The sequence below is a fragment of the Pleurodeles waltl genome, chromosome 12, assembly GCF_031143425.1.
Source record: "Pleurodeles waltl isolate 20211129_DDA chromosome 12, aPleWal1.hap1.20221129, whole genome shotgun sequence".
In the NCBI taxonomy this organism is placed as follows: Eukaryota; Metazoa; Chordata; class Amphibia; order Caudata; family Salamandridae; genus Pleurodeles; species Pleurodeles waltl.
The window spans coordinates 67,579,478-67,595,468 of NC_090451.1; the positions used below are offsets into that span (position 1 = coordinate 67,579,478).

A 15,991-nucleotide genomic window follows, 5' to 3' on the forward strand; every position below is an offset into this window, starting at 1 on the left:
AACAGTAATTCATCTTCCTGGCATAGAGAAAGCTCTCAGCAGATCGATAGACGAAAACCACGAATGGGTTTTACACGACGAAGTCATACACTATGGGCCTGATTCTAACTTTGGAGGACGGTGTTAAACCGTCCCAAAAGTGGCGGATATTCCACCTACTGTATTACGAGTCCATTATATCCTATGGAACTCGTAATACGGTAGGTGGTATATCCGCCACTTTTGGGACGGTTTAACACCGTCCTCCAAAGTTAGAATCAGGCCCTATATCTTCTCCATGTGGGGCACCCATTCTATAGATCTATTCGCAACAACAGAAAACAACAAAATGCCTTGTGTAAGGAAATGCCTCCTTGGCATGGTTACCACTTGACTTTTTGCCTTTTGTTGATGCCAGTTATGATTGAAAGTGTGCTGGGACCCTGCTAACCAGGGCTCAGCACCAGTGTTCTTTCCCTAAACTGTACCTTTGTTCCCAATATTGGCACAGCCCTGGCACACAGATAAGTCCCTTGTAAATGGTATCCCTGGTACCAAGGGCCCTGATGCCAGGGAAGGTCTCCAAGGGCTCCAGGATGTCTTATGCCACCCTGGGGGTCCCTCACTCAGCACATGCACACTGCCTCCCAGCTTGTGTGTGCTGGTGGGGAGAAAATGACTAAGTCGACATGGCACTCCCCTCAGAGTGCCAAGCCCACCTCACACTGCCTGTGGCATAGGTAAGTCACCCCTCTAGCAGGCCTTACAGCCCTAAGGCAGGGTGCACTATACCACAGGTGAGGGCATATGTGCATGAGCACTATGCCCCTACAGTGTCTAAGCAAAACCTTACACATTGTAAGTGCAGGGTAGCCATAAAGAGTATATGGTCTGGGAGTTTGTCAAACACGAACTCCACAGTTCCATAATGGCTACACTGAAATCTCGGAAGTTTGGTATCAAACTTCTCAGCACAATAAATCCACACTGATGCCAGTGTAGGATTTATTGTAAAATGCACCCAGAGGGCATCTTAGAGATGCCACCTGAATACCAGTCCGACTCCTAGTGCTAGACTGACCAGTTTCTGCCAGCCTGCCATAACCAGACAAGTTTCTGGCCACATGGGGAGAGTGCCTTTGTCACTCTCTGGCCAGGAACAAAGCCTGTACTGGGTGGAGGTGCTTCACACCTCCCCCTGCAGGAACTGTAACACCTGGTGGTGAGCCTCAAAGGCTCATGCCTTCTGTTAGAGCACCCCAGGGCATCCCAGCTAGTGGAGATGCCTGCCCCTCTGGCCTCTGCCCCTACTTTTGGCGGCAAGGCAGGAGAGGATAATGAGAAAAACAAGGAGGAGTCACCCACCAGTCAGGACAGCCCCTAAGGTGTCCTGAGCTGAGGAGACTCCTGCCTTTAGAAATTCTCCACCTTCAGTTTGGATGATTTCCCCAATAGTATTAGGGATGTGCCCCCCGCCCCTCAGGGAGGAGGCACAAAGAGAGTGTAGCCACCCTCCAAGACAGTAGCCATTGGCTACTGCCCTCCTGACCTAAACACCCCCCCCTAAATTTAGTATTTAGGAGCCACCCAAAACCCAGGGAATCAGATTCCTGCAACCTACACAAAAAAAGAAGGACTGCTGACCTGAAAGCCCTGCAGAGACGACGGAGACGACAACTGACTTGGACCCAGCCCGGCCTGCCTCCAGACTCAAAGAACCTGCACAGCGATGCATCCGACAGGGACCAGTGACCTCTGAAGCCTCAGAGGACTGCCCTGAACCAAAGGACCAAGAAACTCCTGAGAACAGTAGCACTGTTCACCTACAGCAACATTTGTGCAACTTTGAAGCAACTTTTAAAGAACTCACTCTTCCCACCGGAAGCGTGAGACTTCACCCTCTGCTCTGGACGCCCCCGGCTCAAGCTCCAGAGAACCAACACTGCAGAGAGGACTCCCAGACGACTGCGACCTCGTGAGTAACCTGAGACGACTCCCCTGCATCCCCACAGTGACGCCTGCAGAGAAGATCCGGAGGCTCCCTCTGACCGCGACTGCCTGGAACAAAGAACCCGACACCTAGACCAAGCACTGCACCCGCAGCCCCCAGGACCGATAGGAACCGAACTCCAGTGTAGGAGTGACCATCAGGCGACCCTCTGCCTAGCCCAGTCGGTGGCTGGCCTGAGAAGCCCCCCTGTGCCCTGCCTGCATCGCCTAAGTGACCCCTGGGTCCCTCTATTGCTTTCTATAGCAAACCAGATGCCAACTTTGCACACTGCACCCCAGCCACCCCAGTGCCGATGAGGGTGTGTTTTGTGTGCCTGTTTGTACCCCCCACCCCCAGTGCTCTACAAAACCCCCTGGTCTGTTCCCAGAGGACGCAGGTACTTACCTGCTAGCAGACCGGAACCGGAGCACCCCTGTTCTCATGTGTTTTGGACCCTCCTTTGACCTCTGCACCTGACCGGCCCTATGTTGCTGGCACTGAGACTTTGGGGTTGCCTTGAGCCCCCAACGGTGGGCTGCCTATGCCCAGGAGACTGAACTTGTAAGTGCTTTACTTACCTCAGAAACTTAACCATACTTACCTCCCTCAAGAACTGTTGATTTTTGTAGTGTCCACTTTTAAAATAGCTTATTGCCATTTTAACCTATACTGTGTATGTTATTGCTCTAATTCAAAGTTCCTTACTTACCTGAGTGGAGTACCTTGCATTTTATGTATTTACTTCAAATCTTGAATCTTGTTGTTCTAAAAGAAAATACATTTTTCTATATAAAAACTATTGGCCTGGCCAGTCTTTGAGTGTGTGTTACTCATTTATTGACTGTGTGTGTACAACAAAGGCTTAACACTACGCTCTGATAAGCCTACTGTTCGACCACGCTACCACAAAATAGAGCATTAGAATTATCTAATTTTGCCACTATCAACCTCTAAGGGGAACCCTTGGACTCTGTGCACACTATCTCTCACTTTGAGATAGTATATACAGAACCAACTTCCTACACCTAGACTTTGCCTCCAGGTATAACCATCCAGGGACATTGGGGAATGCCCTATGGATAGACTGGTCAGGAACATTTCTTTACGCTTTTACGCCACTTCCCCTGATCCCGGCAGTCCTGATCAAACTGTCCCACTACAAAACCAGGATGATACTCATCGCTTCGAAATGGCCATGGCAGTGGTGGTTTCCGGACCTTTTTCACCGGTCACTCCGTTCACATCTCAGACTGCCATGCAGACTAGACCTTCTCACAAAATTCGGAGGTCAGATGAGACATCCCAACCTCTTGTCGTTGAATTTGGCAGCATGGCTCCTGAGCTACTGCAGTATGGTCACCTTAACCCTCCTCAGGACTGCATAGACGTTCTAAGAGAGGCAAAACGACCTTCTACCAGATCAGCATATGCCTTAAAATGGACAAGGTTCTGCATGTGGTGTCTGGCAAGAGCATAGATCCAACAACATGCAGAGAAGATGTTTCTTCTTATCTATTGCAGCTAGCAAAATCTGGCTTGCAATTCTCATCCATCAAAGTACACCTGGCAGCTCTTACTGCATACAGGAAAAGTCCTTCATAAACCTCTTTCTTTAAAATTCCAGTTATTAAAGACTTCCTAGACGGGTTAAAGAAGATTTTTCCTCCTACTATGCGTCCTTCTCTCCCATGGGAGCTCAATATAGTTCTTTCACGTCTAATGCAACATCCTTTTCAGCCCATACACAAGGCATCTCTTCAAAATCTCACTTGGAAAACTGCCTCTTCAGCTCGCAGGGTTAGTGAAATCCAGGCCCTTTGTGCTCAGGAACCATACACATTTTTCCATTCCTCCAAGGTTGTAATGAGAACACATCCAAAATTTGTACCCAAAGTTATCTCTGACTTTCTTTCAAAACCCATCTACTCCTGAAAAGAGAACACACTCTAGATGTGAAGAGTGTTTTAAAATGTTAACTAGACAAAACTAAATCCTTTCGCAAGTCACAACAGCTGTTCATTAACTATGGCCCAGTTTGTACGGGCTTGGCCACCTCCAAGTAATCTCTGTCCAGATGGATTTTTTCATGTATTTTACTCTGTTTTCAGCTAGCAATAAGTCCCTTGATGGCAGACCTAAAGCACATTTTACTAGGGGCAAGGCAGCCACGGCTGCATTAATGAGAAACATTCTGTTAGCAGATATTTGCAAAGCTGCTACATAGAGGTCTATCCACACCTTTACTAAGCACTACTGTCTTGATTTTGATGCTAGGACAGATGCTCAAGTAGGACAGGCTTCTCTTAGAAATCTCTTTGCATGAATAAATATCACTGTATTGTTCTGTCTACTCCACCGCTCACAGGGGGATGGGCTTGCTAATCTGTTCACCGCTTATGACTATACATGGAACTCCCCTACGAGAAAAGGAATAATTTCTTACCTGTAACTCCAGTTCTTTCGATGGGGTATTTCCATGATAGTCATAAGCAAGTCTCCCTCCTCCCCGGTGGAATAGACATAGTAATATTAATAATAATAATTGATACTTCACAGACTCCTTCATCTCCGCTAGAAAAGCCTACAAAAAGAAGTGAGGTAACTGCCTCTTGCTAAGCATGATGGGAAATGGGAGGACCATCTGCTCTTAAAGGCAGAGCTTTGTTTTAATTCTGTATTATGGCAGACTATTGGCTACACTGACCTGCATTCCTTCATCCTTATATAACATTGCAAAAAGTTTTGTGAAAGATTTTGTCTGCAAAATCTTTAAAATATTCATGCATTTAAATGCATATCTGCTTTCCGGTACCCTTTTTTCAGCCAAGTAGGATGAAGAATTTTGGCCTTTGCAGCCTCTCCTTTAGGCTGCATATTGATATTCTTAAGTGACTTTTCAGGCCTTCCTGAAGAAAGGCGAACATCAACACTTAAGAAGACATTTTCAGTACAGTCCTCCGGGGTCCCCACAGGCGGGCGGAACTATTCAGCGCTTATGACTATCATGGAAATACCCTACGAGAGAACTGGAGTTACAGGTAAGAAACTGTTTCTTTAGGCTGAAGCAAGCAGGAACAGGACTGGCAAACATGGAACAGGCTCTGGCTGAATCAAGCAGGAACAGAACTGGAAAAGAGGGAGCTGGCTCTGTCTGAAGCAAGCAGGAACAGAATTAGGAAATGGAACAGGCTCTGGTTGAAGCAAGCAGGAACAGAACTGGGAAACAGGGAGTAGGCTCTGGCTGAAGCAAGCAGCAACAGGGTTTGGAAACAGGGAGCAGGCTCTGGCTGGAACAAGCAGGAATAGGACTGGGAAACAGGGAGTAGGCTCTGACTGAAGCAAGCAGGAACAGGACTGGAACACAAGCCAACAGGATGTCTGGTACACAAGGGAAACAAACTCCAATGCACAACGAGGAGCTTCATGGAATGGCAGCTTATAAGCAGTTCCAGGCAGCAGCAAACGCAGGGCGAAGTCACATGGCTTGGCTGCACAGGAGTGATCACAGGTGTGTGCAGTTCCAGTCTCTCACAAGTCCTGGAGGAAAGAATCCAGTACTAAGGAACAGCAGGACTATTCCCATAGGAAACAATGGACAGCAGATTACAGGTCTTACCGAATACCAGGCGATGCATTATGGGACCTGAAGTCCATTGAAGCAAATGTAGGTCTTCAGTAGCATTCCGTATCGAAAAGGGAAGCTAACAGGAGTCAGAAACGGACTCTGGATGAGTATTAATTGTGATTCCCAGGCTGCATATAGTCCGTTACAGCTTCTCCCCCCTCCACCCCCCACACCCCCTTGAGATGGGACGAGAGTAGTAACATACCAAGACTCAGTCACCTCACACCACCAGCGCATCAGATTCTCCAGAAAGTCTGTCGTTCAGGAGCGCATCAACACCAAGGCACACAACAGCAAGGAGCTCTTCACCATATATAAGGAATTCACGAATCTCGGCACGGACACCACAGACATCTCCCCCTCTCAGAACCTCTGCGACAACCTCCTCCCAGCCTACCAGCAGTTTCGCAAACCCCAACCCCCAGCCGACCCTGAGCCACTGGACCCTCATCACCATGGAAGACACCCGAAGACTTGAGCTCTCTCCACTCAGGGGCACCCTCTGACCCATGTCCACACCACATCTTTAACTGAGCTAGGGCCCCCATTGCCCCGGAACTGTGTCAGACAATTAACCGTTCCATCGAGACCACGACCTTCCCAGACGACTAGAAACACGCGGAGATCAACTTTCTACTGAAGAAACCCTCCGCTGACCCAAAAGATATGAAAACTACAGACCAATCTCATTGCTCCCCTTCCCGACCGAGCTAATTGAAAAAGCTAGCAACACGCAGCTCACGGAGTTCCTCGAGACAGACCCCTCCCAATCCAGAGTCAGGAGCAACCATAATACCGAAACTGCTCTCCTCGCAGCCATGGATGACATGTCACCTTACTGGACCATGGAGAAACAGCTGCCTTCATCCTCCACTACCTGTCCACCGCCTTCGACACCATCTCCCACACCACCTTATGCACCGGACTACACAACACAGGCATGTGCGGCAAGGCATTGGGGTGGATCCACTCTTTCCTCACCGGAAGAACCCAGAGAGTCAAACTCCCACCATTGATCTTGGAGCCAACAGAAACCAGCTGTGGAGTCCCCCCAGAGCTCCTCCCTGAGCCTCACCATCTTTAATATCTACATGACCCCGCTCAAGAAGATAGTCAGACACCACGGCCTCAACATTGTCTCCTGCGCCGACAACACACAGCTAATTCTATACCTTACTGCCGAACAGCCATGAACAGCTTCCACAATGGAATGAGAGCAGTTGCCAGCTGGATAAAATATAGTTGCTTCAAGCTCAGCTCAAACAAGAGAGAGATCCTCATCCTGGGCCCCACACCCACAGGCTGGGGCGACTCCTGGTAGCCAACTGGCCTTGGACCCTCCTCTGCCCCCCACTAACCACACACGCAACCTTGGCATCATTCTCGACTCTTAGATGTCCATGGCCAACCAAGTCAATGCCGTCTCATCGTCCCACTTCCGCTCTCTTCGCCTGCTCCGGAAGATCTTCAAGTGGATCCCCATCAAAACAAGAAGGACAGTCACCCACGCACTTGTCAGCAGCAAACTCAACTACTCCCATAATCTCTGTGCTGGCACCATGAAGAAACTTCAACCAAAACTCCAGAGAATACAGAACTCAGCGGCCAGACTCATCCTGGACATCCACCGCCACAGCCACACCTCCGCCCACCTGAGAAACCTGCTCTGGCTCCCCATTAACAAATGCATCATCTTCAAACTCCTGACACACGCTTTCAAGGCCCTGTACAACATCGGACCAGCCTACCTCAACTACCACCTATCCTTCTTTGCCACCTCCAGATAACTCTGCTCTGCTCAGCTGGCCCTCGCCTCCACCCCTAGAATCAGGAAGAACACAGCAGGAAGAAGATCCTTCTTCTACCTCACTGCGCAGACTTGGAACACGCTACCACTCCACCTCAGGCGGTCCCCACCGCTGAATCAGTTCAAGCAGGACCTCAAGATCTGGCCCTTGGACTGATAAGCACCCTCTCTACGGCGCCTTGAGACCCTATGGGTGAGAAGATGCGCTATACAAATGATTGATTGGGTGAGAAGATGCGCTATACAAATGATTGATTGATTGATCCATATAGCAAGAGCTCTCTTGGGGTAGCTATGGTGAGCATCTAAAGCTTATCTAGGAGGAGTGTGAAGAGCTTGCAATACCACAATAGTCAGTCAATAACCAATTACAAGAAAAAGCTACACAAGGTATTGCAAACACAACAGTTTCTTTATTACCACTCTAAAGTTACTCTAACATTGGTATATCTCCACCTAGAGATATCTACACACAAAAATATACGCTTAGCAATATTCAGGAAAAGCATAAAAATACATGGAGCCCTATTTTTTTTGGGGGGGGGGAGGGGCATACCATATACTAACAAAGTGGTATAAGAATGGAGGTGTCCAACCAAGGTAAGTGTGATAGGATCCCAGGTGCTGGGGGAGTAGGAAATTACCAGAGGTAAGTACTAGAATCTCACAGATGCCCGGGTGCAGAGTTGTTATCAAGTCGGGTGTCTCATCGGCTAACACAGGACCATCACAATTGTATTTTTATGGATTGAGGATCCTTCCCAGTGGACCCAAGAAAACCATTTGGCACCAAAAAGGTTGGAGGGTGCCCCCACCCGTGGATACCTAGGAGACCGGAGTACCTACACCAGGGAGCCCAGGTGCATAGGGGTGAAGTGGCGTTGGAAATCCTCGTTGGAGTCTGTGGAAGGCTTAGTTGTCTAGCTGCTGCCGTGAGCCATGGACTGGGTTTGTGGAACCAAAAGGTGGATCCCGGATGAGGGGAACATGAAAAAGAAGGGACAGTGTCCATACCACTAGAAGATGTCCAGGCAGTGCAGGTAGACAATGCCCACCTTCTTTGAGGTGATGTTCCTTCAGGGTGGTGAAAGAAGTTATCCAGCTGCAGAGTCCAGGGGGATGCAGGAGATCCTTGGAGTCGCCTACAAGCTGTCCCATGTTAGTCGCCGGGTTGCAGGAGGGTCAGTGCCCTGCAGGACCACCAAAAAGCTTTGGCAAATCCTGTTTGCAAGGAAGTTTGCAAATTTTGGAGGACCAGCAAGGTCCTAGTGACTCGACCCTTGGTGGGGATTGAGGCCAGACCTTCAGCAGGAAGGAAAGTCAGCTGAAGTTCGCAGAGCCCCTATGAGTGACCCACTGGCAGCAGGCACAGGGAGTCGCAAGAAGGCCTCAGCAGCACAACACACAGGAGTTCCACGTCTCAGGAGCTGCAGAGGGCAAGCTGAAGCTGGAGTTGCAGCGTGCTGGAGGCTGGGGCTGCCTGAAGCTCAGAGATCTTCTTGAAGGAAGAGCCAACAACTCTTGGCAACAGCAACAGTCGCAGTGCACAGGGGTTCTGTTCAAGTAGCTGCATGAAGGGTCCACTGTCTCCTAAGTTGGTCAGAAAAAAGGTTGAGCCCGGAGAGGACCACAAAACTACCATGCAGAGGGCTGGCCCAGTGTGTGGTGTACACCTATGGTGTTACATCTTATACTGGGTCCAGGCAACCCTTACTTGATAGTTTTACAGTGTCTAGATAGCCAGGGCTCTCTAATGATAGGTGTGGTGAGCAGCCACGACTTATCAAGGAGAAATGTAAAGCACTTGCAATACCACAGTACTCACACAGTAACTCATCACAAATGAAAGGAACCACACAGTGATGCAAAAAGTGCTTTATTACAGGAACACTAACTAGATTACTATATGCAAACCCTCTTCTTGAGGTAAGTACACACAAAATATACACAGGTAAGTATTAGGAAATAACATAAAATAGCAAGGGCCCTGTGGGGGGCCAAACCATATACTAAAACATTGGAATGCGAGAACAGATCCCCCACCAGAGTATATGGAATAGTTAGCCAAGGACTGGGAGAGAGTGGAACCTGAAAAGGTAAGTATCTGGAAGATCCCCAAAGACCACCAGAGCAGAGGTAAGTGACCTGGTCGTCCATAGGCTAACATAGGGACTTGTAATTGGAATAATGCGCAAACAGGACCAGGCTGGTGCAACCCAATGGTGAATTCTGGATGAAGAGAATCTGCAAAACAAGGGGACGGAGTCCCGTCCACGCAGGAGTTTCCAGGTGGGGCAGGAGACAATGCCCACCCTTCTTTAGGTGAAGCCCTGGGTCGATGGTGGTGGATGAAGTCCAGCTGCAGGGGAGACCCTCAAATCACCTAGGAGCTGTCCCTCGCCGGTTGCTAGATTTCAGTTGGGTCAGTGGTCAGGAGGACCACCAATAAGCACAAGCAAATGCAACTGGAGCTGTTGGAGATTTGCAGAGCTGAAAAGGTCCTGGAGACTCGACCCTTGGAGGGACTCTGGGCTGACCCTACAAAGACAGGAGAGCCAGCAGAAGCAGCCGGAGCCCTCACGATCAAACCACTGGCAGCTGCACGGTAGGTCGCAGTAAGGCCCAGTCAGCACACCTGAAGAGGAGTCCCACATCGGTGGAGCAGCAGAGAGGAGACTGTCCTTGCTGAGGTGGAGTGCTGGGAGCCGGGGTAACTTGGAGCCTGAAGGTCCCTCAGAGCAGGATTCAACAAGCCCTTGTTGCTGCAGTAGTCGTGGTGCACAGAGGTTCTGTCTTGAAGGAAGAGGTCAGGGCTCATCATCTCCCAAGTTGGACAGAAGGCAGAGATGACTCAAAGGACCCCTTAGAACCACCACCTGTGTTGGGGAATCTTTTCAAGTTCAGAGGACAGCAGATCCCAGCAACTGGACGTCATTGTCTTAGGTGTCTGCAGATGCAGGGGAGTGACTCCTTCACTCCAGGGGTGATTCCTTCTTGCTTCTTTGGTGCAGTTGAAGTCTTGCCGACCTCAGAGGATGCACAGTCGTGGAAATGTTGCAGGTTGCTTACAGGAGCCATGGAAACAATGTTGCAAGGACAGGTTGTCTCGGTGTTGCAGTCTTGTTCGGTTCCTGTGAAGTCTAGGAGCGGTTCGTTGACCATGAGCAGAACAGGTCGTTGCAGAAGAGTCCTGGTGGGGTTTGGCACGCCGAATCTGGGGACCCACCAGCAAGGAAGTCCCTAAATAGTCCAAAAATGGGCTTGGTCACTTTGCAAGGCGAACACCTATCAGAGGGGTCACTGACATCATCTGCCTAACCTGACGAGTCATATGCTCCCAGGGGCCTCTGCCCATCTTGTTTTCAAGATGGCAGAATCAAGTGGCCACCTGAAGGAGCTCTGGGCACCACCCCTGGGGTGGTGATGGACAAGGGGAGTGGTCACTTTCCTTTCCTTTGTCCAGTTCTGTGCTAGAGCAGGGACAGGGGCAAACTTGTTTATGAAAGGAGGGCACCAAATGTGTCCTTCAAAGCAAACCGGTGGCGTGAGGAGGCTACCCCTTCCCAGCCTTGTAACACCTATTTCCAAGGAGAGGAGGTTGCACCCCTCTCCCACGGGAAATCTTTTGTACTGCCTTCCCGTGCTTGAGCTGGTCAAACAGCAGGAGGGCAGAATCCTGTCTGAGGGGCTGCAGCAGTGTGGGCTGCTCGCAGACCCTGAAAGAATGGTAGGAGCAATGCTGGGTGGTCCTCTAAGGAGCCCCCAGAGTGCATGGAATCATTCCACCAATACTGGTATCAGTATTTGGGTATGATCCCGACGTGCTTGATACCAACCATGCCTATGTCCGTAGTTACCATTATGTAGCTGGACCATAGTACATAGCTAAAATGGCTTACCCATACTTACAAAGTCCAGGGAATTGGAACTGGATTTCGATGGGGCACTTCTGCTCTTGCAGGGGTGCCCACACACACAGACCTGCACCCTGCCCTTAGTGCTGGAAATACCTACTATAGGGGTGACGTACAGTAACCTGATGTAGTGACCAGTAGTGCCAGGGTGCATGCACCTTTTCAAGCAGGCTGCAGATGGCAGGCCTGCAGACACACTTTGCATGGGCTGCCATGGGTGGAACAATATATGCTGCAGCCCGTGGAGGACCCTTGGTGTACCAATGCCCTGGGTACCTAAGTACCATAAACTAGGGACTTACAGTATGCAAATTGTGGGGTGTAAAGATTACCAAGACAACCAAATTTAGAGGACAGAGTACAATCACTGGGGTCCTTGTTAGCAGGATCCCAGTGAAGACAGTCTAAGCACACTGACAACAGGCAAAAGGTGGGAGAACCATGCTAGAAAGAGGGACCCCATAAAGCTGCACAGGCAGAAATGTGGGATCCTCTAAGGAACCCCCAGAGTACAGGGGATCATGCAGGCACACACAGGGAGTCGCAAGGAGGCCTCAGCAGCACAACAAACAGGAGTGCCACGTCACAGGAGCTGCAGAGGGGGAACTGAATCTGGAGTTGCGGTGTTCTGGAGGCGGAGGTTTCTTGGAACTTGGAGATCTTCTTGAAGGAAGAGCCAACAAGCCTCGGAAAGAGCAACAGTCGTGGTGTACAGGGGTTCCGTTCCAATGGCTGCAGCAAGGGTCCACCATCTACCAAGTTGGTTAGAAGACAAGTTGGACCCGGCGAGGATGACAGAACCACCACTTGTTAGCAGAGCCTTTACGTTGTTCATGGGACAGCAGGAACCACCAGCCGGTCATCATCATCTTGTGCTGTCTGCAGATGCAGGGTAGTAACTCCTTCACTCCAAGGGAGATTCCTTCTTGCTTCTTGGATGCAGGCAGAGTCCTTGTGACCTTGAAGGATGCACAGCCACGGATGTTGCAGAAATCTTGCAGGAGCTGGAGAAACAATATTGCGGTGGGAGCCCTCCCAACTGGATACAGTTTCAGTTCTGTCTTGCAAAGAGTTCCTCGAAGAGCCTTGTTTGACGGATCTGAGGACCCATCCTTGGGGGAGCCCTTAAGTACGCCTAAAATGGGATTGGTCACTCTCCGAAGTGACCCACCTTTCAGAGGGGGTCAGGGACAACCTCTACCTGGCCTAACTAGTCAGATGCTCCCAGGGGCCTTTGAACATATTATTTTCAAGATGGCAGAATGAACTGGCCACCTGGCAGAGCTCTGTGCGCCTCGCTAGAGGAGGGACCGGACAGGGTGGCAGTCACTTGCGTGTCCTTTGTGGGGTTTCATGCTAGAGCGGGAACCGGGGGTTCCGGAATTGGTGCAAACCAGATTATGCAAGAAGGGCACCCAATATGCCCTTCAAAGCAGTCTGGTGGCACTCAGAGGCCACCCCATCCCAACCCAGAGACACCTATTTCTCCCTTGCAGGAAATCTTTTGTTCTGCCATCCTCTGCTTGAGCTAATTTCATCAGCAAGAGGGCAGAACAGTGTCTGGGGTCGGCAGCAGCGAGGGCTGGCTGCCAGACCCCGTAAGGCTGCACAAACAGAACTGGGTGATCTTCTAATATACCCCCAGAGTTCAGGGAATCAGGCAACTAGCACTGGAATCCGTGTAGTTGCATGATTCTAACATATTTGATACAAAACATGCCCAGGTTCGGAGAAGCCATTATGTAGTTGGACCACTTGTGTTGACCAGTGTCCACTACATACCTTAAGATGGCCTCCCCGCACTTACAAGAGCCCCGAGAATGGAGTCTAGGGTTTGTATGGGTACACTGCTCATGCAGGAGTACTCTCACACTTAGGGACATGCACCCTGCCCTTGGGCAGAAGGGCCAACTAGAGGGGTGACTTACAGTGCTTAAGTGCTGTGACTGCAATACAAGGTAAGCCTTATATTGGCTGTGAAAGGGTGCATGCACCATTCCACACAGACTGCAATGGGAGGCCTGAAGACAGTTTGCATGGGCTCCCATGGGTGGTACAATACATGCTGCAGCCGATGGGAGACCGCTGGTGTACCAGTGCCCTTGGTACCTAAGTACTATATACTGCGGACTTACATGGGGGCACCAGTACGCCAATTGTGGCGTGTAAAGTTTACCAGCAACCAAATTTAGAGGAGAGAGCACAGGCACTGTGGTTCTGGTTAGCAGGATCCCAGCACACTACAGTCTAAACACACTGACACCAGGGAAAAAGTAGGGGTATGTTTCTACACAACCATTGGTAGCTCCAGGAGACAAGGTGTCTCCAGTAGCACAGCATTGTCATCTGCTATCGGGTTCATTTAAAATGCCACTCACAAATAACCTTATAATGTATTTCCTGATAATACATGTAATTCTCAAATTAACATTTTATTAGCCCACCTTTTGATCTGTTTCACCAGTATTTCTCATTAATTCAAGAATTTATTGATTATATCAATGGGAAATAACGTACAGTAGACTAGCTCAAAATAACTTGAGGCCTTCCCCCTGTTTTCAATTTCTTATGTGAGTGAAAGGTGAAGAATTTCCAAATTAGTTGGTTTGAAGACATGTGCTATCAACAACTGTGTTCCGCTCAGAATGAGAGCTTACCATTCAGGATTGTATGTTGCTGAAACTGTACCTCATCCCATTTCCACAGTCGTTATGAATGTTTTTTAGCAGCCACCTCAGGATAATTTTTTGTGGGTAAAGCAATTGAAAGATCACTTTGTGAACTGCTGTGCTTTATTAAATTTTGCATTATACATGATCACTTTTACATTAATAGAAATTGCCACTGTCTCATTTTCCTGTGTGTGCAAGAATTACAACATATGACTATTTCATACTTTGCAGTGCACCTTGTGCTGTGGATGATATTTACTTTATATGTTTTTCAGGTGGTACAAAACCCTCAGCTATAGGGGTCAAACCACAGCCTCTGCTAATGAGGAAGGAGCCACTGAAAGCGATACTGTCCAAGTCTGAATTGCAAATTGATAATTTCACACAGGATGACTTTGGGGATAATCTGAGTGGCCCAACAGTGCTAAGTGTGAATCCTATTGGACATGAGTTTGTGGAGGAGGTAATATGCCTGAATTTTACTACACCAAACTGGGTATTCCAACAGGGAATTCTAACTGCAGATTTCTCACCTTATAGTATTCCAGAGACATCAGTCTGTATCTGTAAAATCTTGAGCAGTACCTCTGCGTGCCAGTCGGTGGTGCCGATAAGCTCTACGCTCAGGTCATCCACGTCAGACGTGACAAAGCAGTCCCCATAAATGCGCCAACCTTGTGTGCTGACATCCGTTCCTTTCTTTCTGCGCCAGCAGTACGGATCCAGAGAACTTTCTTGGATTGTTTCCTGACCACATTTTTTCAACCCTTTTGTCAAGTATTTTTGAGCATTTACTCCCAGTGTGCTGGGGACATGTCCCCTGTAAACCTTATAAGGAATTTCGCACACAGATGTCTGTGACTGATTTAAAAGTGATCTGTCCGGGTGACAACCTCAAGGCCTTCGTTGAGTGCAAGTCAATGCACCCCAAAGCGCCTCGAAAGCGTGCTATGAATTAGGTACTGCTGCAGAATTAGGCTTTGTGCCATTACTGGTCTCATTCTTGAGGAAGATTTCAGGATCGTTCTCTGAGCTGTTCCCACTGATGATCATCTTCCCGTTCCAATTCCTCTTCCTCAAAGTCGGGCAAGTCCGAGAAGCACATGAAGAAGTAATAATCTTTGGCTTCTCCTTCCAAACGTGTGCTTCTAGACCCTGTGCTTGCTCTCCACCTGTGGAGCTGACGTTTAGACCTGCGCCGCGCTACTCTGAGTTCCCTGGAGTGGCCACCCACTCAGCTGAAAGAATTTTATGCTGTTATGTATACCATCTTTAGTCAACCTACTCCCTCCAGCGCACCTTCGGGCCCCATGGAGCCGAAGGGTTTCCCAGCTGTGCTACTGTTGGTAGGTTTGCTTCCTTTGCCAGCCAGGCTCCTTATGTACGCTCCCGGTCTCACACAGCATCGGATGCCTATACCCACCCTGATGCCAATGCCACCTGCACCACTGGATAATAAATCCCTAACCATCTCCGACTGTCAGCACATCCCAGATGCTACTCAACAGCGACACTAATGCTGTCCTGACCGTACCAGCCTGTGAATGTGCTACCTTTAGACAAGCCCTTTATCCTCAAATGAGGTGATGAGAAAGAGGGGGTGTGACCCCTTCGAAGAGGACCCTGACCAAGAAGAAAACTGGTACAAGGAGCTGGGTGACAACAGCGGACTGGACACCTCCTCAGACTCTGGCATGCTTTACTCTCTGGGCCCTGTTTCAGAGGAAGGTGTATCCTTTACAACATGGAAATGTGGTGCAGCTTAGGACTTTGATTAAACTCTTGACTGAGGTGCTTCATGCAGGGTCGGGCGCTGTTGAGCCTTTGCTTTCCTTCACTGAGGTCCTCACCAACAGGACTAGGCTAAACCCTGCATGGGGGCTTCCGTGCATCGTATGATTGCATTTCGCTACAGTTCCACCCCAGGAGACCTAGCATTCTCTCATAGCATCACTCTCCAGATAGCTTGGTGGTGCAGGCCTCCACATTCAAGGTCATCCAGGT

At 49.3% G+C, this 15,991-nt stretch overlaps 1 protein-coding gene across 1 annotated transcript in view; it reads left to right on the top strand.

Moving 5' to 3' along the window:
* Positions 1–15,991, top strand: part of ZFR2 (zinc finger RNA binding protein 2) — a 641,917-nt gene that overhangs the window by 258,224 nt on the left and 367,702 nt on the right. Inside the window, exon 8 of the mRNA XM_069216682.1 lies at positions 14,263–14,450. Within this exon, the coding sequence (XP_069072783.1) occupies positions 14,263–14,450 (188 nt within the window). The remainder of the gene's footprint in view (positions 1–14,262; positions 14,451–15,991) is intronic.